The following is a 22235-nucleotide window of genomic DNA, read 5'->3' on the forward strand; positions in this document are numbered from 1 at the left end:
CTGGCATCCTACAAACATATGGAACCAGAGTCATGCTTGTCTGAACACTGTTAAACCCCCCCCAATCCACCTCCCTTTGACATTTCAAACGCAACACAAACGGCTGTGAAACATCTGTTAAACATTTGTTCTCTCTGAGATAAGATTTCCTCATTTCAACTCTGTGCCGCCACTCCGGGCGTGTTAAACACAACAGTCTGGCGAGGACTCAGAGCTGCGAGGAGCTTTTTTTTTTTCTAGTGCTCCACCAAAACAGTTCCTTTACGGTGGATTTAAAGTGTTTTTCCAAGTGCTATGGAGGCTAGAGGGGTTTGGTTGATGTTTTGCCTTCTGCTGCTGGCACACTGCGCACTCCAGCAGACCACCTCAAAGAAAAGAAATGGGAAAAAAGGTAAGACTTTCTATTAACTTGACATTGAAGTAATGAAAACGACGTCCTCACTTGTTAAGTCTCCGGATAACTTTTACAGAACAACACGACTGAACTGCTATGTGAAAGCTGACTGAATGCATTATGTTTTTTTTTCTCTCCCAGACTCTACAACCAATGCTGCAATTGAGGAGCTGAAGAAACAGATCGATGACATTGTTCAGGAGCTGAATTTGTTGAAAGAGCAGCAGGCTTTACAAACAGGTATTGCTCCTGCAAAGAAATTGCTACATTAAGTTATGTGGTGCACTACACTTCAAACATGCTGTATCTGAAAGAGAATAGTGACACACTGTATGTTATCTCATATTTTGAACCGTAGTCTAACATCTTTATAGTGCTGGATATGTAATAATGACACCTGAGCCGCACTGACTCTGAAAATTGCCCCCTATCCAGTTTGTCTAAGAGGCACAAAGATCCTCGGCAAGTGTTTCCTGGCTGATCCGGTGAAGAAGACTTTCCATGCAGCCAGTGATGACTGCATCGCGAAAGGAGGCAGCCTGAGCACTCCTCTGACAGGAGACGAGAACGACCAGCTCTACAGCTACGTCCGCCAGAGCATCGGCCCGGAGGAGCAAATCTGGCTGGGCATCAACGACATGGTGACCGACGGCCAGTGGGTGGACCAATCGGGTACCAACGTGCGCTTCAAGAATTGGGAGACAGAGATCACCCTGCAGCCAGACGGAGGGCGCAGCCATAACTGTGCCATCCTCTCCACCACAGCCAACGGGAAGTGGTTTGATGAGAGCTGCAGAGCTGAAAAGGCCTCGGTGTGTGAGTTCAACATCGTGTGAGAGAAGCTTTCTGACCTTAACGTGACACTGCGCAGACAAACACCCGCGTTAACAGTAAACAATGAAACACACAGAGCATTTGGATGCTATCAGGTACAAGTACGCAATACGTTGAAAAAAATAATGTGCTGCATCTTTCTTACGCTCACATTTTCTTGACCAAGCCATTCAGATGTCGGTTGACGTCACACAGTGGTCTGGGATACACTATGTCATTATATAAGCTAAACTCACTGGCACATTATATTATACATGCATTCAGTAAACTTCGTGTTTTCAAATACTGCAGTATATTTTAGAACATATCAGATATTCATGGAGGTAATCACCACTGGATGGCTAGTCTTTGCTGTATGTATTTTCTATAGCATCTGCTAATAAATGCCATGAAACCTTTTCTATGGCACTCTCTTTATGTTAATTTCTGAATGTAAAATCATTCTGTTTATATGACATTATATAATGTTAATAAACATGTCTCCTCAGTCGCAGCCCTCTTGTTTTCTTCCTGCTCAAGTCAAAGATTCAACAGAGGAAACATTCTCATGGAGGGAAAAATGCTTCATTAAAAGATTCTTATGTAATGACTCATAAAACAAGAAGAGAACGTGGCAGTCGCAACTAAATCTAATAACTAAACAATTTCATGGTTTTAAGTTGCTCTCTTTTTCCCAGTGATTTTAGAAGGCCATTGTGGCTCAGGGGTGAAAAGCAGCCAAAGTTTTCTTTTCAAAGTAAGATTCAAAAATGATCTCAACAAAGGCCGAGAGCTCTGAGGACAGGGTGGTGGTGATTTCAAGTTAGTTCATATGAATGACATTTTTTTTTTAATAACTTTTTAGAACTAAGGAAATGTCCATAATCAAGGGCAAGACAAATGGTAAGTAACATTTTACATATTTGACAGTTGAAGTCAAGGGGATGTGAGTAAATTGACAGCTGAGAGAGGAGGATGTACAAAGGGGAACAAGGTGTGTGAGATGTAAATCCAAAAGGATTCCCTACAGAGAAGTAGGCTTACATGAAAACAAGCCCTTTTTAAATTCCCCCAAAATTTACAATTGAATTCTCTGGAGGTTTCCTGCTCTTACTTTTCTAAAAACGTCTGCAGGAGAGTTCCCACTTAATGAGCACGATTTTCTTATTGTCTCTGCATCCACTCAATTTTTTTTTCCCATCATGAAAACAGAGTTCCTGTTTTGCCACTCACATAAGTGGCCACCGCCCAAACGAAGGTTACGTCAGATCAACATGGACGTGCACTGCAGCGGTGTGTTTGTGGACAGCACGTCCTCATCTCAGTCCCCTCAGCAGTGTCAGTCCTACTGTAAAGTATTTCTTGTCAAGAGTTTACAGAGTTCTTGCACTACACTTTATTTCAAACTTTGCATCCTGTCTCCCTCTGCTGTTCATTTTCTGAACTGCAGGAGGCAAAATCGCTTCACAAAACAAACAAACATTTTCTTTTCTGAACCACATTTTTTTTTTCTCAAATGAGACCTTTTCGTTTTCAGGTTGATGTCAAAATCAATACTCCACATAAATATTTTCAAATGCTGTGTGATTATTTTCTGTTTCACCACAGTATCCATCCCAGAAAATGTGAAAACTGTTTATGACAAAGTTGAAAAAAAAAAACCCTGATTGAATGTAACTTAAATAAGTTCTTGGTTTGTTCCGTGACCTTTTACATCAGTTTGTAGTTCCTCACAGAACGAGTGACTCAGATCTACACAACAACACACGAAAAGGTCCCGAGCACTCGCCACGGTCAGGTTAAATTACAGCTCTCGTACAGTCTCTCTTTTAAAAGTTACCTGTAATTACTCACAGAGTTCAGTCACAGAACAAACAAGGATTTTTATTCCATGCCACTGCAGTCCAGCAGAAGGAGTCCATGGTCCTCGACATGAATAACTAGCTAGTGATAAGCTAGTGATTCTCGTTCATTGTGATGCACAGGAAGAAAGCCAAGAAGTCTCGGTAGGACCTGAGATCACTTAGTTAGCAGCAGATCAGTCTTGAGATTTCCAAAAGTATGGGTCCAAAAATGAACAAAAGCACTAAATTTCTAATTCATCCCTGGCTGAAAACAACTCTAAAATCCTAACTTGTATTAGCAGGAGTGTATTGACCACATTTATGGTGTAATGATATCTAGAAGTCTGCATAGCAGGTGAAAAAGCAGTGATAAAAAACACACACGCACGCACCCACGCACACACACCGCTGTTGCAATCTCCTGCAATACAGGCCATCATCAGGCCATCATGTTCTGATGATGCTGTAAAGTGCAATGTATTGCAACAGCAGTGGAGTCCTCACTATTTGGTGGTTTGATGATAAAAATGAAAAAGTCAGCATGTAAACAGCACACAGGTTTGCTCCTGCACAAGCATCCATAAGTACACGTATAAAATATCTCAAAATGAAAAACAGTCGTTGCCTAAAAGCATGAGATCACTTAATAGTGGCAAAAATAGAGGGTATAAAAGGGATGATTACGTACTTCTCTAAAAACAAATGTGTCTACATCGGAGAAACAACAAGGTAACAGCTGCAGGCAGGGTTGAACAGGGTTATTTTGTGTCTGGCTTTGGTGCAAAACTACGCTCAAGAGAAGGAAAAAACGGCTTTCAAGGCTGAACAGCAGGTAATCACACAGATGCCAGGGAATGAATATCAAAAGTTCAAGTAGGTCAAGTGAAAAAATGAAAGCTGAATCCAATCTTCTCCTCCTCAGTCCCCTCCCTCCGGCTCCAGCCTCGGCCCCAGATTCTGAGAACGCTCCTCCTCGCTCTGGTCCTCAGTCTGGTAGATCTGATTGTCCACCAGGGGAAGGCTCGGAGGCCGGACAGGAAGTGGAGGACCTTGTTGAGATGAGTACCGAAACGGGTGATAAACACCGATCTCCATGTCCTCGGCACCAGAGTCTTCAGAAACCAGTGGCTTTTGTGATACCGTGTGTCCTGTGAAGGGCTTGTACGATGGGTCCGACTCTCCATAGACGCCAGTCTCCTTACCCTTTCTCAGCAGGTGTGTGTAGACAAGAGTGTCCTCAATGGTGGTGTACACATGGGACTCGTTGTCTTCGCGTGTCTTAGGGAAGTTGGTGTGTCCGGGCAGGAAGATGGTGCCGCTCGGGTTGTAGATGGACACCTGATGATTCAGCTTCTTCTTCTTCTTACTGTTTGGCAGGAGAGACGAGAGGATGAGAGTTTTAGAGTCATATACTCTGTGATCTTAATTGTCTTTACTAAAGTAGTATCTTTTTGCAAGACAAAAAAAATCACACTTATCATGTATAAATAATAAAAAAGTATAAAAGAAGAATGCACTCACTTAATCACCGGACAGACCACTGCCAGCACAATGACAGAAGTGACCAACAGGGCGGCCACCACACTCAGCACGATGATCAGCAGAGGGTCTGAATATGAGAAAACAACAGATATGATCTTTCTGCCATACAATCATTTAACTGTACAATCCTTAGTATATATAGTATGTTGTGCACTACATTTTATGCAAAAATTTTGCAATTGAATGAAAATAGTAGCTCCATGTTTTATAGATGAGAAAATTACTGTTCAGTCTAAATGAAAAATAAATTAAGTCTTACAATTTACAAAAAACTACAATGTACAACAAGTAACCCTTCAAAATCTCCTCTTACTCTTGCTCTCCCGCAGGGTGAGCTTGGTGATGACACTGAAGTGTCCTCTCTCAGGCATGCAGTTGGACATGTTGAGGTAGAATCCCTCAGAGACGACGATCTCGCTCTCAGTCTCCTCATCCTCCCTGCGGCTGTAGTCCTCCTCCAGGCGGTTGACTCTCTGCACCCTGATGTTGGTGTGACGGTTGCTGCACTTGGGCTGGCTGAGGTTGGCAAACATCAAGTGCGCCTTCATCTTCGGGGGCACGGAGACGATCCAGGACACGGTGGAGTAAGACTTCATTCCCTCGGGCCAACCAGGAGTGGCCAGAAGGACAGGCACGTCTTTCTTTGACGATACAGTGAATATGTATCTTTCTGAATATGAGTTAAAGAGAGATGAATATTGAATATCTCTGAAAAACATTCATTGATTTCATTCAAATGAAGCGGCTTATTACCTGATATCTCCTCTTTAAAGCAGGCATCCAGCACGTTCTTGTAACACGTGCTCAGTGCTCTACCCCCCATGCTGGACACAGTGACGGACATGTTGGTGTGGATTTGGATCTTCTTTATGGCTCCTTGAGGGCAGAAGTTTCCAATAGCAATGCCATCGTCTTCGGCCAGTTTGACAATAACGCTGTCATTGCATGGCTGTCCGGGTAGAGACTGCTTGAGGGGCCCATTGGGAGAGGTCAGCTCCACGGTGCCGTGCTGAGGAGGACGGAGAATCCAGGTCACACTGCTCAGAGGGGCGGGGAGGCAGCTCGGCAGCGCAGGCAGCGTGAGACGGACTGGAGTCTTCGGGCAGTCTTTGAGTTGCTTACACTCTGACATGAAAGTATAGAACATTTAAATGAAGAGGAGTTCAGAAATGAGGCAGGATTTCTCTCAAAAAGAAAAAACTGTTCACTTTGAGTAATAACTGCTTGGTGTAAATAAGAGTTCAAATATATTCATATACTGTCAGTCACTAAATAACATCTGGAGTAAATCTGTGGTGCTTAAATTAAAAATATGCCTTTTTTCAAGAAGTAACAGCATTGATAATAAAAAAAATTAAAAAAACACATTTCAATGTGTTTTTTTATCCCAATATGGAGAGTTATAAAAAGTATTCAAGACTTATTTTCCAGGGCCAGGCAGTCCCCCGTTAAACATTCAAATCTGGATTTACCTATGACTCTCAGGGCGGTGACTCGTACATCTTCAGGAAGGCAGTCCTGGAAAGACAGGTCACTGTTTGATGTGACTGTGATCTTCTCTTTCGTCACAGAGTTTATTTTCATCTCGCAGTCAGAGGCCGGTCTCAACTTCTCAATGTAAAGGGAGAGGCCCTCCACTTTGCGGAGGTCCACTTTACACACCACTGGAGAAAACAGTAGAGTACAACACAAGCATTTATTCAGTCTCTCTTCCTGTCTGAGACACAAACACACCTTCATCATTCATCACAACTGCGTCACACATGAGTTTGAATTGTGATTTGACTGATAGAGCTGAGTGTGATTCCCCAATCACTGGTACTGTACCACTGCTGCCATTCATGACTCAGCAATGAAGCAATCTCAGAGCTCCCCACAAATGAGACCCGAGGACTCAGATAAAGATCACAAGGCCCACTCTCCATGTCACTGTTACTCACTGTCTTAAAAAACGAGGAAAATTCTGTTACACCCCTGACGAATGAAACAGCAGCTGTGTTGCAACATGATAGGAAAACGCAGAAAAAAAAAAAAAAAAAAAAATTATTTATACACCTGCCTGCTGCAACACGCAGGGGAGGGATCGTTCATCTTCCACACTCGTTTCTTAACAGCAAAACCTCCACCTACACTGAACAATTTTCCGAGTTGCTCGAAGACACCCAAAGACATCACTTTCATTTATAAAATGATAAATTGTGATTCTGACATTTTCAGCTTTAAAGACTCTAAGATTTGCTTTTTTTTCTTCTTTATTACAAATCTTTATAAAATAAATAATTTGCCATTGATCAGACTAATACATTTAAATATAAAACACTGGGCACTACCAACTTGTCATTATTTCTGACAGACTGAACTGTTTTGGAGATTGAAATGTAGTTAATAACAAATACTTATTTGAAGCAATATTTTAAAGCAGCAATAATTAAAACAAGCTGTGAAAACAAAACTGAGCTAAAAGAAAGAATTCCTAGAGAACAACTTTGAGATTGCACAGTCATTTGATCCATTGTTAATATAAAAATATTGATTATAGCAGCTTTAAATTTCAGCTGAATCAGCCTTTGAGCCTTTAAATCAGACTTAGAAATAAGCCTACATCTCAGTTAGTGTCATAGTTACAGTATGGATTAAAATAACGTTCGTCGACATCCAGATCAACCCAAAATCAAGACATCTCTCTGGCACAAGGTCTATCTTCACCTCCACCTTATTACACAAATATTTTAGATATTTTAAATTTACAAACCGAATGCACAACGTTCGACACTGACAAGATGCGGTACAAACCTGGTGAACTTGTATTTGAAGAAGACACCTTGACGCTTAGGGAGAGTCCAGGAGAACCAGCTCGCCGTCTCTCCATCTCGCAGTTCCTCAGCGTCATAGAGAAGTTCCCCCAATTCGGACGCGGTTGCGCCTCCGTCAGACTCAGCACCAACGCCGCTCTCCCTTTGCTGTGGTACTCCACTGCTGTCTCCTTCTTCCGACAACTGGGCTGTGTGAGGTTCATGAACTGAATGCCTGTCTTGTGTTTTTTCGGGACCTGAAAGTACCACTCCATCACATCGTCATCAGGAAAACTGTCTGGGTAGTTTGGAGAGAGCAGCTCTGAGGACGAGATCCCTTTTGGTAATGTCACTGTAATTTTGGCAAGGGCTAGGAGGAAAAGAGTAAATGAAACTGTCAAACAAAGTGACTTTGAAAGACACACAAGCAAGAAGTTCAGATATGAAAATTTAAACCAACTCACACTTGATTTCCTCCCCGACAGACACATCAAATTGGCCATTTTGTAGCTTCTGCCCTGCTGGGACCTCCAGAGAGAAGCTGCCCAGACTCAGTATCTGAGCGCTGCTGATAGTGCCTGCTGCGCAGTATTTCCCCACGGCCACCTTCCCTGTCGTCTGTAAGGCCTGGAGGGTGTAGCTGTGTCCGTCTGGACATCTCTCAGATGGAGGAATCTGTCTCAGACCCGTCTTGGTGAAGTCTATTTTGAATGCCTTCGGTGCCGAGGCGTTCAGGTTCCAGGTGAACTTACGGTTAAAATCCAGCAAAGGAAGGGAACCGGAGTCAGCCTGGATGATGTGCCCACTGCACGACTTTGTGTTACATTCTGAGGAAAGAAATTCATGAGAATTTTACAACAAATAAATCCACCAATACTGTATCAAGATAATCTGATTACTTTATAAGACCACCTTTCAAATAATACCTTTTATTTTCACTTAGAAGGACTGCAGTACTCTTACCTATATTACGGCTAATTTCCACCGTGAGTACATTTTTGGCGCATCCGAACTCCACTGAGACAGGAGCATTGTCTTTGAACACAAGAGATGTAGAACAATCGTTTGAGCGCCCTTCCCTCCTGCACACTTCACACCTTTTGCCCACAGTACTGCTGATGTTGACGGTGGTGCCCCTTTCAGGGGTGATGGTCACCTTATTGACCACTGGACAAAAGACAAAGAATGACAATTTGATTTAGAGAAAAGTAATAAAAACATATCCAGTCCTGCGTAATCCCAACAAAATCACTCATTCTTGGGTGTAACTGAGAATCAGAATATGAGAAATCTTACAAAGTCTTAGATGTGTGCTTTTATGCTCTGTTAACAAAGTCAATGTGAGTAACAGGCTTTGCTTCCTCTATGACTAACCAGGCCTGTGCTGAGCAAACAGTGTCCACACACTACAACACCTAATGTGCTGCTTGAGTCAACTCTGTAGTGTCAAACATATCCTGCTTTACTGTGCTCTTTCTCTCTATATCTTTATGCTCTGCAAGTGGACAAAACAGACATATCTGTTTGATGTATCATCTGACACATGACACATCAGATTAGCTCTGCCATGTCTCTGGATGGGGGAGGATTTGCTTGGACAAACAACATTAAAAGCGCTCAGTCCAGTCATGAACAACAGTAAAAACTCCACACTGAGACTACAGGGCGCTGTCCTTATCCTCGTCCTGTCTTACAACTTGATTTACTCAGATACACTCACAATTCATCAACAGCCATATCGGCGCTAAACGGCACGATAATAACAGATTAGAAATAAATAAACCGCGACGATGAGGCCGTCGTGTTGCTTCCTGCTCCTGAATATTGTCCTTTAATTTGAGGAATCATCAACATTAGAACAATACAAAATTATTTAAAGAGCAGATCCTCCACATTTCACAGTAAATCTGTCCTGCTGGTTCATAATGAAGCTTGAACTTACCTGATTGGCCTACGGTGCAGACGATGCATGTCAGAAACAAAGTCAGTAGACAGACTCGGGCCGTTGAAGAGGACATGCTGTCCTATAGTGTATCTCTATAACTCTGATCCTGGGGGAAATCAGCGCACATGTCATTGCTTCCTATCCAGAGTTGGGACCTTCATTTTTTTTTTCTTCTCGTTTACGTGAGGCTCAGCTCGTATCTACTTGTTGAGACTCAGCTCCTCCACTTCCTCATGCGTGAGTGTGTCAGCAGCAAGGGAGTGTTAAAATGTCAGGTAATGCAAAGGCGTGGCCAGGACGGCCATTTTGCCAGGTACAGAGTTCATTAATGTCTTATAACATCCGTGTAAAAAAAAAGACAAAAAAAAACCCCCAGCCATAATCAATACGGTAATCATTTCTGCAAAAATAATGATTGACTTAAGTCGTTTTTAAGTTAAAATACAATGAATATTTTAGTTCAGTGTTAAGGTCGACAAACTATATAAGCCTACTAACATTAAAAATAGCAGATGAGATCAATATTATTGTATAATATATAATACACATGAAGCCGAATAGATTTCCAGTAGAGAAACAACACTTTCTTTTAATTTTTTGAGGGCAAAGCAATTGTTGTGTCAGGAAACGTTGACATTACAGTACTAAAACAACCATTTGTAACAGATGAGGAGTAATTATCCAAATCCTTTGTCTCCAGTGGCCATTAAAAAGGAGGGGTGGGGGCTGGCCTAGATCAAACAACAATATATAAAGTACTAAGAACCAATTGGATCCGCATCAACATTAAAATGCTGCTCGTCATGCATCAATAAATTAACACTCTGAAAGAGGATATCTACAGATATTAAAGCATATTTTACTGATAATAATTCCACACACTCACCTAAAAAAAACTGAGGTAGTTTGTGAATTTATGCAATTATTTTATTATTATTATCATTATTATTATTCTTAGTGGTGGTGGTAGTAGTAGTAGTAATAGTAGTATTATTTGATCATAAAGCTATGAATTTATTCAATGTTCTGACATTATAAAGAATATAATATATATATAAACATCATAAAAAATATTTTTTATTTTCAGGCAGAATGGTCACACATGAGATGTTCAAAATAGAAAACTGAGCATAAAGAATGATGTATGCAGAGGAGCCCTGTGGTCATAAGTTAAAGGTGCATCTTATCAAAAATCAGTAAAAATCATTTTCTAAAGACTCCAAGCATTTTCCAAAAAATATTTACACCGCATTCACTGCAAACTGCATGTGAAGTAAATTGATTTAGGCTACAGAGAACAGGTCAGAGAGAATCTGAGATATAGCCTATAATCAATTTTATTTTCATTTAAACATTAATACAAATAAGCACGAATGAACTTGACATTAGAAACCTAACAATATAAATATTGAAACTCTCTCTATGTCAATCATAAACAACACCCATTTTTCAGAATGTATTGGAAAAAAAACTATTACACTTACTCTGAACATGACTATAGGTTCACTATATAGTACTGTATGTGACGGCACACCTTAAAGTTCAGTTTTCAGTGCAAAAGTCCTACACATGGGATAAGGCAAAGACTTTCTAGAAAGATTAAAAACTATACAAACACAGCTCAAAGAGAAAAGTTTGCACAGTTTACGCTGACATAATCTATAGGAAGGCCTACAAGGGTATACAAAACACATTGGTGTTGGTCCCAGTATAGAATACTATTGGCTAGTATAAGTCTTCATACATTACCTTGGTTGTCCTAATGAGGAGGAGGTCTATTAAGGGTCAAAGAACACCCCAAACTAAACCATTTCATCAAAAAGTTCTCCAATCCTCCGCCATCATTCCTTCATGTGAACAGTTGAATGGCTACAATTATAGTATAGGCAGCACAGGCTAATTAATATAAAGATTATTTCAATTATCTCGGTCTCCTCTGCTCCATCCCATTAGGCAGAAATCCTGCAATGATGGGGACTGGCCATATGAGAGCAGCAACACTCCACACAATGATGACCAAAGTCATGAAACAAGCCACAAGTGTGGACTCGATGGGCTTTCTGTTCAGCCTCCAACTTTTGTCCCCCTTCAGCTCGTCGAGGCTGAAATCCACGCAGCAGAAAGTGACCTGATCCCCGGTCTGCTGGCCTCTCGACCTGCCCTGACCAAACCTCCGGTAGCGAGACATCCCGCATCCCACGCACAGCCGCAACTCCTGCTGACCCCCGGTGACCCCGAGGTGCTCGATGACGACGGGGGAGATCGCCCTGTTGAAAGACGCGGAGAAAAAAGCCCTTCCGTGGTTGTTGGTGGTGTAGATGAGCACATCACACTGGAAGCCAAAGCTGCTGTCCCAGCGAGCCACCAGCGAGGTGGGAAGGAGTCTCTGGACGCTCACGTTGCACTGGGACAGAGTCTGCAGGGTGGAGGCGTCGGGCGAGGCTTCGCTCTCCTCCACAGACCTCTTGGAGAAGCGCACGTCCACCTCCAGGTTGGCCAGGAACCTGTTGGAGGAGTTGATGGGCGGCAGGAGGAGGTCTTCGTCGCTCCAGCCTTGACATCGCTGGAGAAGTCCGGCCACCGCGGTCAGCGCCAGCAGCACAGTCGGAGAGTTGTTCAGCATGGCACAGGGCGCGTCTCTCCTGCTCGCATGGTGCTGTGACGATCCGCAGGCTACGGACAAGGCGTGCAATGTTTGACAATGCCAGTCACGGGTGATTTTTTAAAAACGCAGCTGTCCTCGATAGAGAGATTCAAATCCCAACCCGACGGGTACAAATGGAAACGTCCAAAGCCTGTCACATGCGCGCATCCCCTCCCTCCCGTTGGATATTTCCCTTCTGACTTGTTCCTCCAAATGTGCCGTGCAATAGCTTTGCAGGAGAAGCAGTCTGAGCAGCTCTGTGCGCTGTCTTCATCACAGCTCCGAGATTCACTCCTCCTCTGTCACTTCAGGTGTGAGCGCTGAGCACCAAAACACAGCGGGGCGGTGAGGAGGGGGGCGTCCAGTGCGCAGGGACAAAAGCGCCAAGTGCAACATAGCCTGCCTCCCCAAATCACCAGTCCTGGCTTATACGCGCTTATTGAGACAAAACACAGTCTTCTGTGTCTGTCTGTCTGCCTGTCTCCCTTCTCTCTCCCAGGATGAGAAATGTGTATCCAGAACACCTGCAGAGAACAACCTGTGGCACCACACTGACCAAAAGTTAAGAGCTGTAGTGGATATAAATAGGATATAAGCAGGGCCTAGCTGTAATTTTAGGGAATGCTGAAGTCATGATGCAACCCCCTCTCCCCCTCCAGAAAATTCTGACCAAAGAGAAATCCTCCAAGATCTTTTTGTTTGACTTTTCCATATTTTTTTGTCTTCAATTGATTAGTTCTATTTCCTGTGATCAAAATCCTCAATCAAGGTCCAAATGCTTTTTCCACCACCAGCAATAGAATTATGAAAGGGAAGCAGTGAATCTTTTATCTGGGTGTATTTGTTTATTTTGTTGGTTTAAAGTTGTCACATTCAAATATGCTGAACTGAACAATATCGGAATCATCCAATTAAATTCCCATCAAGTGTAATATTTAGCCTTTCTATGCAATGCCTGAGTCGGTCCACCTTATCATCCAGACTGAAATACCTACAACTCTTGGATGGGTTTCCATGAAAGTTTGCATAAATTCATGGTTTTCAGATGATGATTCCTATTGGGTTTGCAGCCTTTAGTGCCACCAGCAGGTGAAAGCTTTCACTTTATCTGTGAAAGACGGACATTCACGGTTCCCAGATGATGAATCTTTAATGACTTTAATGACTCATCCTCAGTCTCACAGTGCCTGTAGTTTATGACTGTAGACTCTTAAGTCTTATTTAACTGTGGAAAAAAAAAACCTGGTTGCTAAAACTCAAAAAATCCAAGAGGACACATCACAGTGTTCAGCCCTGGATATGAGATGGAAGCAAAGAGATGTAAAGTCTTTTCCTGCTCAGAGTAACGTACAGTTTAATACATTACGATAGACACTCACCAAGCACTTTATTAGGAACACCCATACAGCTGCTTATTCATGCACTTCTCCAATTAATTGCTTGAATTGCTAATCATGTGCAGTGCAGTGCATAAAATCATGCAGATACAGGCCAGGAGCTTCAGATAACGTTAATATCAAGCACAGGAATGGAGAAAAATTTGATCTCAGTGAGCTGCAGATGGGCTGGCTGGAGTATTTCTGAAACTGCTGATCTCCTGGGATTTTCACACACAACAGTTTACTCAGAATGGGGCCAGGAACAAAAATCATCCAGTGAGCGGCGGTTCTGCGGATTTGAAGCGCCTTGTTGATGAGAGAGGTCAGATGAGAATTGCCAGACTGATTTGAGCTGACTGAAAGGCTACAGTAACGCAGATAACCACTCAGCATCTCAGAACGCACAACATGTCAATCCCTGAGGTGGACGGGATGGCATGAATCCATTGACCCAACCTGCCTTGTGTCAACAGTCCAGGCTGGTGGTGGTGGTGGTGGTGGTGGTGTGATGGTGTGGGGAATGTTTTCTTGGTGCACAGTGGGTCCCTTAATACCATTCAATCATAGTTTGAATGCCACAGCCTTTCTAAGTTTTGTTGCTGACCATGTGTTTCCTTTTATGGCCACAGTTTACCTTCTTCTAATGGCTACTTCCAGCAGGATAATGCTCCATGTCATAAAGCAGAAGTCGTCTCAAACTGGTTTTATGAACATGACACTGACTTTAGTGAACTCCAGTGACCTCCTCAGTCACCAGGTCTGAATCAAAGAGAACATGTGGTACAGCAGGAGAATGGCAGCATGAATACGCAGCTGACACATGCAGAAATGATGTGATGCAGTCATGTCAACATGAACCAGAATCTCAAAAGAATATTTCCAACATCGTATGGAATCCATGCTGCAAATAACTGAAACTGTTTTTTATTGGTACGGTGTCCCCAATAAAGTGCTCAGTGAATGTATATTTGGAGCTCTGATGTCTGAAAAGGCCCCTAAACCGAGGAACATTATAGGATTTCAGGTAAATGATTTACTTACACCAAGGTGTCCCACTTGTAAGTCCAAAGTGACTTACAAGTGGGACACCTTGGTGTAAGTAAGTCATACGTCTATTCAATAGGTGCAAGGAGATCAGGAAAAGAAGTGCACCGATTGCACTGCTAGTTAGGCATGTCAGGGTGTTACAGGTGTTAGGAGAGTGCCATGGTTTGGCCTAAGAGGACACTTTTTGTTTTCAAGTCACTTTTGGACTTTGTCGGACTCTTTTGGACACTTTATGTTGATTGTTTCGGATTTGATTTATTTCCCGTTTTATTTTGTACCACTTACCTTGTGTGCCTCATGTCACTTTACTTCCTGTCTTTGTCTTGCGTTTCTCTGCTCGTTAATTGTCTGCCCCGCCCTAATGTGTTTCACCTGTGTTCAATTACCGTCGTGTCTATTTAGTCTCTGTGTTCGTCGTCATCATGTGGATCATGGTTTCTCCTGTTGGCAGTCGTGGTTCCCGTTTATTGTGCGCCACTGTTTCTTGAGTTGTGTTTTTTTTTGGTTCCTGCCTGTTTTTTGGATTCCTGGTTTTATAAGTTTCTGTTTTTGTCATTAAACATTTTTCACCTACCCCTTTTTGTCCAGATATCCTTGAAACCTGAGTCTTCAAAAGATTCTTGAACTTGGAGAGGGACACCCCTGTTCTGATGGCATTTGGTAGCTTGTTCGGACATCTGGGAATCACAGACGAGAGCAGTCTGGACTCGAATGCCTTGTGTGCAGGGATTGCGATGCCAGACGATGTTCTTTAGAGGAACGCCGTGGCTGAGAACGAACATAAGCCTGTATGACTTAGTTCAAGTAGATGGGTGCAGACCTAGAAGTCAAGGCAAGCATTTGTGACTTGAATTTGATTCGGGTAGCCAGTGGAGGTCGATGAGTAGCGGAGTGACGTGCCCTTTTGGGCTGATGGAAGACCAGATGGGCCGCTGCATTCTGGACCATCTGTAAGGTTTCCACTGTGTGTGAAAGGAAGCACGCCAGAAGGGCATTGCATTGTAGTCGAAGAGGGAGACAACCATGGCCTGGGCCAAGAGCTGGGTGGGGTACTGAGTCAGGTAAGGCCTGAATTATTTCATGTTTAACAATGCAAAGTGGCACAACCAGGAGAGCGATAGCGAGAAGGATAGCTGGTCATCAAACATGACACCCAGGTTTCTCTCAAACCTGTCCGAGCCATCACTCTCTCTAAATGCAATAAAAATGATATGCCAGTACAGTCAGAATCTAATCCTTTGGAAGTGGAAGTGGAAATGTCATTTGAAAGTATTTCCTCCATTCTGTGATAAAACATCCAGATGGAGAACCTGGTGTTATCACGTTACAGTCACGGACAGCTTTCGGTGCTCAGTCTGCAGTACTGTAAGAATGCAAGGACACATCATACAAAATGTTCCCACTGGAAAATCTATCTCACCTATCGTTTGTCTATTTTATTCAGTCATGAAATGAGCTATTCTGTTTGCTCTACACATGACTAGTTACTATAGTTACATGACACTGTAGATAAAAGAATTGTTAAATGCTGACTTTCTCTCCTCTTGTGCCGCCTCCTGACAGACACAGATCGTCCAAGAGAGATCAAAATTACAAAAGTAGATGACAACAATCTCTCCCATTGAGTTGTGAAGAATTGTTCAGTTGCTTTAACACCAACAACACAAGCAGCCTGTCATGGATAACGACGGTGATATTTTGCATGTGTTTTCAGTGTTTCTAGCTTCTACATATGAAAACAATTCAGTCCAACAGTCCATGTTTGTGTATTTATTCATCTGTTGTCTGATGTGAGAACCGTCTGTATGTTGGTGCTTGTTTCTCTCAGCCATGTTGTGCGCTCAGGGGCGGCCAGACACATCGATAAACATGTGCCTCCACTGTGCTGGAGCAGCAGGGGTTTTGTACACAGTGCGTGTCACCTGGCTGCTGTATCTGGTGCTGAAGAGGACACAACCCCCCCACCACCACCACCACTCCCCGTCCTTCCCTTCCACTCTTTGTGTTTTGGATCCACCACTTGATCACAAACAGCAAATCTGATTAGAATTACAGCTGGGGACACAGCTGTAATTTAAACTCCGATCAAAGTTTAAACATTAGGTTCAGTGGTTGAACACCTGGTCTGTGTTGGCTGGGAGGGTTTCAAGCTGCGGTCATTGTGAGCCATGGTTGGCCCAAACCTCACTGAGCTCAGAAGCGACTCTGTGTCCTAAAAAAAGATATGTTTATGCAACTCAGAGTTGAACAGGAAAGATCCTGATGATAGATAAAATGACTAAGAGGCCAGGACTGACCTCCTTCACACTGCCAGGACTGTGCGTCACACAGAAATGTTTTAATCATTTCCTGCTTGTGTCAGACATGCCCTTTGAAAAATATTGCTTCATTTGCTTACCTGTAATTCAATCTATCACTGTAGATCCCTACATATATCTATCCACAGTATCTGTGTCTGTTTTCATCCAGAAAATGTCAGGGTTGACTTTTGTCTGCATTTGCATACAATGTTTGCAAAATGTGCACAGAATGTACTTAACCTACATATTGTGCAAAACATTAGACACACCTTGCAATATAATGCAGTTCAATGCCACAACAACCAAAACCAGAGCTTTAAAATCCCAAATCAAGAGCTCTGTGACCTTTTGTAACCAAATTACAGACACTAGAGGCTTCACAAAGGTACGTGGTCATTATATTTCTGTTGTATTTTACATGCTCTTATTTTCCCACCCTCCTGAAGAGGCTATCCTTTCATCCCCCAATCCCTTCAACTTTCCATGCATCATGCTTCTGGTAACCAGTTTCTAAAGTGTGATATGGCTTTAGGACATCGTTTTGCTTTTTGCCAGCATACTTTTTCTAACAATGTACATACATGCATCAGGAAAGATAATAAGGTACTGACAGAACTGGGTCATTGACCAGAGGCAAAATGGTGATGAATTATTCTCTTTCATCTTTCCAGCTAGGATATACCGTATGAATGGCACTTGTATGAATTGTTTTCTTCTGTGCTGTTTAAATGGCGTAATTTGCTCTGGAGGCTTGCCTCCGTGTATTTGATGTGAGGGCCAACTGAAGTGAAAGAGGCTTTGGCCTCAATTTGCACCTGAAAGCCCCCGTCCTCGTGTCTCCGTTTAATTATGACAGTGTATTCTTCTCAACCGTCTTGCTTTAAAACAATCATGTAGTTGTTTGGTTCTCTTTCTGCACACTCCAGACATCTCTCTGGTGCTAACAAATACTCCTACACATCTCCCAATGCTGGTTCCCCTGCATCAGATATGCTCTCTAGATGATGTACTGGTGAGCAGAGCAAGAAAATGTAAATGACTTTCTTGTTCATTAATTATGCTATAAAAATGTAAATTGCTTTGGTGACAAAAATGCAAATGGGACTAAGATAAAAGTCTCTTGTGCCAAAGGAGAATGTATTAAACATTCATTTTCTCAAAATGTGGATCTTTATTCAGGAAACCAAAAGGAGGACCTGTTAGTGGCTCCTGGCTGGCCTTCATCAGCTCTGTGCGGGATCAGACACCATTAGTCTGACCCACCGCGTCTCACAGACAACTCACTTAATTAGAAGTTGAGGATTGGGTACATACATCCTCATAGCCACAATGTTCAAGCTCCTCTTTTACAGCAGAGCCTGATGAATCCCCTGTCTGTCTCAAGTGGTCCTGTCATACCACCAATCACTGCCAGGGCTTATCACCACGGCAACAAAACGGAGGTTTCCCTAGAAGCAGGAGAGCAGTGGGGTGTCGAGGAGATGTACAATCTGTTTAGTTGATGAAAATTAAAACTAATTACATCATTTTCGTTGTTATTGGTGATCAGAGCAGCCACAAATATTCATAACAACGCTGTGTTCAGGTCCCGTCTATCGCATAATAAACCACAGGGCAGCCGTTCTGTATGTCAGAGTGAATGACACAGCTACAGCGGAGAGTTTCTTCCTCCGTCATTTCTCTTCTGAAGAGACAGTACAAATCAGAGTATGACCTGCTCAGGGAGCAGAAGTCTGTGGTCCTCAAATGACCAACGTAAAATCTGGGCAGCACTGTTGTGCAGAGTGATCATAAGCTTCACAAATGGATGTGATATATGTATTAAATTCAGTCTCTGACGCTAATGTTTTAGAAAATCAACACCTGCAAATCAAATCATATATTACTTACATGTGGTAGTGGAAGGAGTGTTCATTATATTTAAAGGGCCATTCCACCTATTTTACTCATGAAGTTCAGTTTACTCATCAGCAGCAGAACTACTGATGTATGATGTCCTCCTCTGTGGATGTGAGAGGAGATTTCTGAGAGTCTATCTTGTATTGGGCGTGAGAATTAATATTTTTTAACAGAAAGCCCGTGTTACGTGACACATGGAGTTTGAAAGATGTGAGGAGTTTCTAGCAAAAGATGCTACTGAGTTGGATTAGGGAGTAAAAGTCAGCACACAGTATATCGACCTCCGCTGCTTTAAAGTTGACCATTCTTTTTTTAATCTGTCTCTTATGAGTCTCCCAACTTCATGGCAGTGCAACGCTTAACTGCTGTAGTCCCCCTTTAACTAAAAGTCACAATGTTAATTGGGAAAATATTTAATTCAAATCCTGCATTAAAACATATACTTGAGTAAAATAGAGGCGTAAGTATTTCGAGTTTTTAAAATAGTAAAAACTCATTATGCAGTATGTATTCTTAGAGAATCTTATATACTGGATCATCTTTACTGCTGCATTAACATGTAAGCAGTATTTTAATGCTGTAGTCAATCTGCATTAATTATTATAATAAACTAATTATGTCCTGCTGGGTAGTTTTAATTTGTAACAATGTCTCACATTTAATAAGATGTTTTGAATGATGATTTTATTCTGAAAAGTAATTACTAAACTGACTTATTAATGTATAAATGTGCCCATGACTCCCTGCAAAGCAGAACCGATGCTCTGTGGATTGTTCTTGTGAAATAAAATAAATTGTATTTAAATTAGATAAAAGTTAAATTATTGTAGGGGATTAATAAGCACAGTGTTGACTCCCTGAAATAGAGTGGAGTATAAATATAAAGTATAGCACAAACTGGAATTGCTCAAGTTAAGTGCGAGCACTTCAAATATCCCAGATGGGTTATTCCTGGGCTATAAAGACTTTCTCATTGTCAACCTTTAAGTGAGAGAAATGAAAATGCTCTTGAACACATACAGAAATTAAATTTTTACTTGAGGACAGAACATTGTATCATACAACTCATTGTATCCGTATCTTAATCAGATTGCCACCCGAGCCTTGCTTACAACTGGTTTGAGTGCGTCTAGCAGACTGCAGAGGGATCAGCAGAACTGAGGAGTTGTACACTAATTAGTAACATTAATTGCTACAGAGCTGAATGGGAATCTCCAGAGAAAAAGACATAACAAATTTTTAGTTTTGTAGAACATTTTTTTTTCTCCAAATGAATTAAAATCATGCAACAGTGCGGGGAAAATGAAAACAGGGAAGATCAGGGAAGATCGGGGAAGAGAGTGATGCTGCCAGAGAGTTCCTAACAGATTCTTTAAGATCTTGTTCCAGCTACAAACCTCCTCATATCCTCTGTACCACCATGTTTCTCTCTGAGACCTTTGTCTTCCATGAGAACAGATAAGTGAAGGACACATGGGGCTGTCAATGTGAAATAGGCCCTGGTAATAACATCACACTCATCGGGCTCTCTGAAGCACAGTCAGAGGCGTGCAGAGACCTATCAGCCTGCTCCTTGCCGGCCTCAGGAAGCCGAGATGGTGTGAGATTGCTTCTCTGTGGCAACCACCGGCCCACTTCTCATTGAGGCGGATGTGGATGTGAATCACACACGCGTCCACGAAAGGTCACCTTGGACAGGTGAAGACAAGTCAGCCCCCCCATTCCCCTCATCTGCTTTCTAGCTAACACACTGCTGCTCGGGCAGCTCTGTGTGCTCGTTTGTCATCTGATTCTCTGCTGGTGAAATGCAATCGTCCTCCGAAACAGGGAAAGAGGAGGTGATTACCATGGTTTGTTTGTCATGGTGGGAATGGGGAGGCGGATGTGGGTGGAAAACGAGGATGATTGGTTGCTTTCAGAAGTGATTTGTTTGAAAAACAACAAAGGCTGCTTGTACCTGAGACTCAAAGGCGATGTAGCAGTCCAAAAATGCACAACTTTAACGCAACCCAAAATAAATGATTAAAAGACATTGCCATTAAAGTGAGAAATGGTGCCATGCAGGATTTTAAACCGGTAATTAGAGTAAAATATAAAGAAGTGGCGCACTGAGACAAAGCTGGCACCTGGAAAGAGGATAACACTTCCACAGAACTGATTCCATTTTTTATTTTCATGTGTTGTTTCTCCACACATTTCCGGCAATAAACTGGCTTTGTTCACTCAGACGCTCCCTGAGGACATCGAGCCTCCATCTGCTCCTGTTATATGATGCCTATCACTTTTCCTTATATGTCACATTGTTAGAAGGCCGTTATTTAAAAAAAAAAAAAGAAGATATTGTCCTGGAGCAGCTCATTTCAATCAGGATTTAGCGATATTCAATCAGTTGTGGGGTTGTCTGCTGATGTTGCCAGGTTACTGTCAAATTAAATCTGATCAAACCACACCCACACAATCTTGATGAATCAGATTATCTGTGAAAAGGGAGACAGGAAAACAAAGGGAGAGAGGCATGACTTACTACAAAGTACCACAGCTGGAATCAAAACGTGGACAGTTATGTGGCTGTAACCATTCAGCTTCCATGATTTGAGTTTTTGAAAGTCAAACTTAAGTCAAAACTCGACTAAGGAGTAAGAATAAGTTTTTACGTGGAGTCACTTACTGGCACTATCTCCAGGCCGAGTGCCGAGTCTTCCTTTCACTGCGCAGGGCCAAGAAAAAGTACAACACATAGCCCAACAAAAAAGCACTATTGTTCATTTGTGGATGGATTGAATAAATGACATATAACTTGTTAATTAGCGAGCTTTAGAGGTGCTAGTAGGTGGATTGTTTTAAACTCTGGAGAGAACCAGAGTTCCCCGTTTCCTTTCTTTATGCTAAGCTAAGCTAATCACCTTCGACTCTAGCTTCATATGTACTTTAGACATGAGAGCGATATCAATGTTTTCATCAAGCTCTCAGCAGAAAAAAAGATGAACTATTCCTTTAAAAAAAAAAAAAAAAATTCATGTTTCTCCCTGAAACTTTAACTTTAATTGTTGCCTGTGAAGACATAATTTTCAAATCCTTTAAGAAAATCTTAACATTTAAAACATGAAAAACTTTTAAGGGGTTTTAATTCCCAAGATGCTGTTAATCTCTTTGTTTATCATGTCTTTTTTAAATTAAATGACACAAATTAAGGCCAAGAGTCTGAATTTATTGCATCCATACAGTTTATTGAGTAACATTGGTAATCAGAGTACATGCTATAAACTATACAGTTTAAATCTGTAAGAATTTATATTTATCTTTGTTTCCAAATGCATAAAGTTAAAATCAGTCATATTCAAAGTGTCTTTCCCCTTTGGATTTGGTCAAGTTCAAACAGTTACATTGACTCTGAAATCTGACCTTTGTTCGCCCTCAGCCTTTTTTCAACCACCATGTGGGTATAGATATATCTTTCTTTCTTTGTAAAACAGAGTAGTTATTAATACGTTATAGAGTTGAATATCAACATGAAGTTGAACTGGAGGAGCATATATTCCAAATTTGTTAGCATGTCTGTCCTTGGATTGCAGTAATATAAGGTTCAGTTTTGAACAAATGATCAAACACTGTTCACCAGCACCTGCAGTCCACCAT

At 41.9% G+C, this 22235-nt stretch overlaps 3 protein-coding genes across 3 annotated transcripts; 1 reads left to right on the top strand and 2 right to left on the bottom strand.

The window, feature by feature from the left end:
* Positions 1 to 130: 130 nt before the first annotated feature.
* On the top strand, positions 131 to 1721 carry clec3ba (C-type lectin domain family 3, member Ba). The gene is made up of 3 exons (XM_023419761.2): positions 131 to 391; positions 536 to 634; positions 830 to 1721. The coding sequence occupies exons 1-3, from the start codon at positions 295 to 297 to the stop codon at positions 1228 to 1230; spliced, it is 597 nt and encodes a 198-aa protein (XP_023275529.1). The 5' UTR covers positions 131 to 294; the 3' UTR covers positions 1231 to 1721.
* An 867-nt stretch (positions 1722 to 2588) lies between these two features.
* On the bottom strand, positions 2589 to 9595 carry cdcp1a (CUB domain containing protein 1a). Its single transcript, XM_023419759.2, has 9 exons — positions 9328 to 9595; positions 8349 to 8552; positions 7850 to 8212; positions 7387 to 7755; positions 6066 to 6257; positions 5347 to 5718; positions 4907 to 5263; positions 4573 to 4660; positions 2589 to 4417 (listed from the first exon to the last, which is right to left on the bottom strand). Exons 1-9 carry the CDS (start codon positions 9401 to 9403, stop codon positions 3970 to 3972), a joined length of 2469 nt encoding a protein of 822 aa, XP_023275527.1. The 5' UTR covers positions 9404 to 9595; the 3' UTR covers positions 2589 to 3969.
* A 799-nt stretch (positions 9596 to 10394) lies between these two features.
* Positions 10395 to 12388, bottom strand: tmem158 (transmembrane protein 158). Its single transcript, XM_023419714.2, has one exon. The coding sequence runs from the start codon at positions 11951 to 11953 to the stop codon at positions 11252 to 11254; it is 702 nt and encodes a 233-aa protein (XP_023275482.1). The 5' UTR covers positions 11954 to 12388; the 3' UTR covers positions 10395 to 11251.
* Positions 12389 to 22235: the final 9847 nt, after the last annotated feature.

Source organism: Seriola lalandi, unplaced genomic scaffold, assembly GCF_002814215.2.
Source record: "Seriola lalandi dorsalis isolate HSWRI2012SDOR001 ecotype SW California unplaced genomic scaffold, Sedor1 jcf7180002054609, whole genome shotgun sequence".
Lineage (NCBI taxonomy): Eukaryota > Metazoa > Chordata > Actinopteri > Carangiformes > Carangidae > Seriola > Seriola lalandi.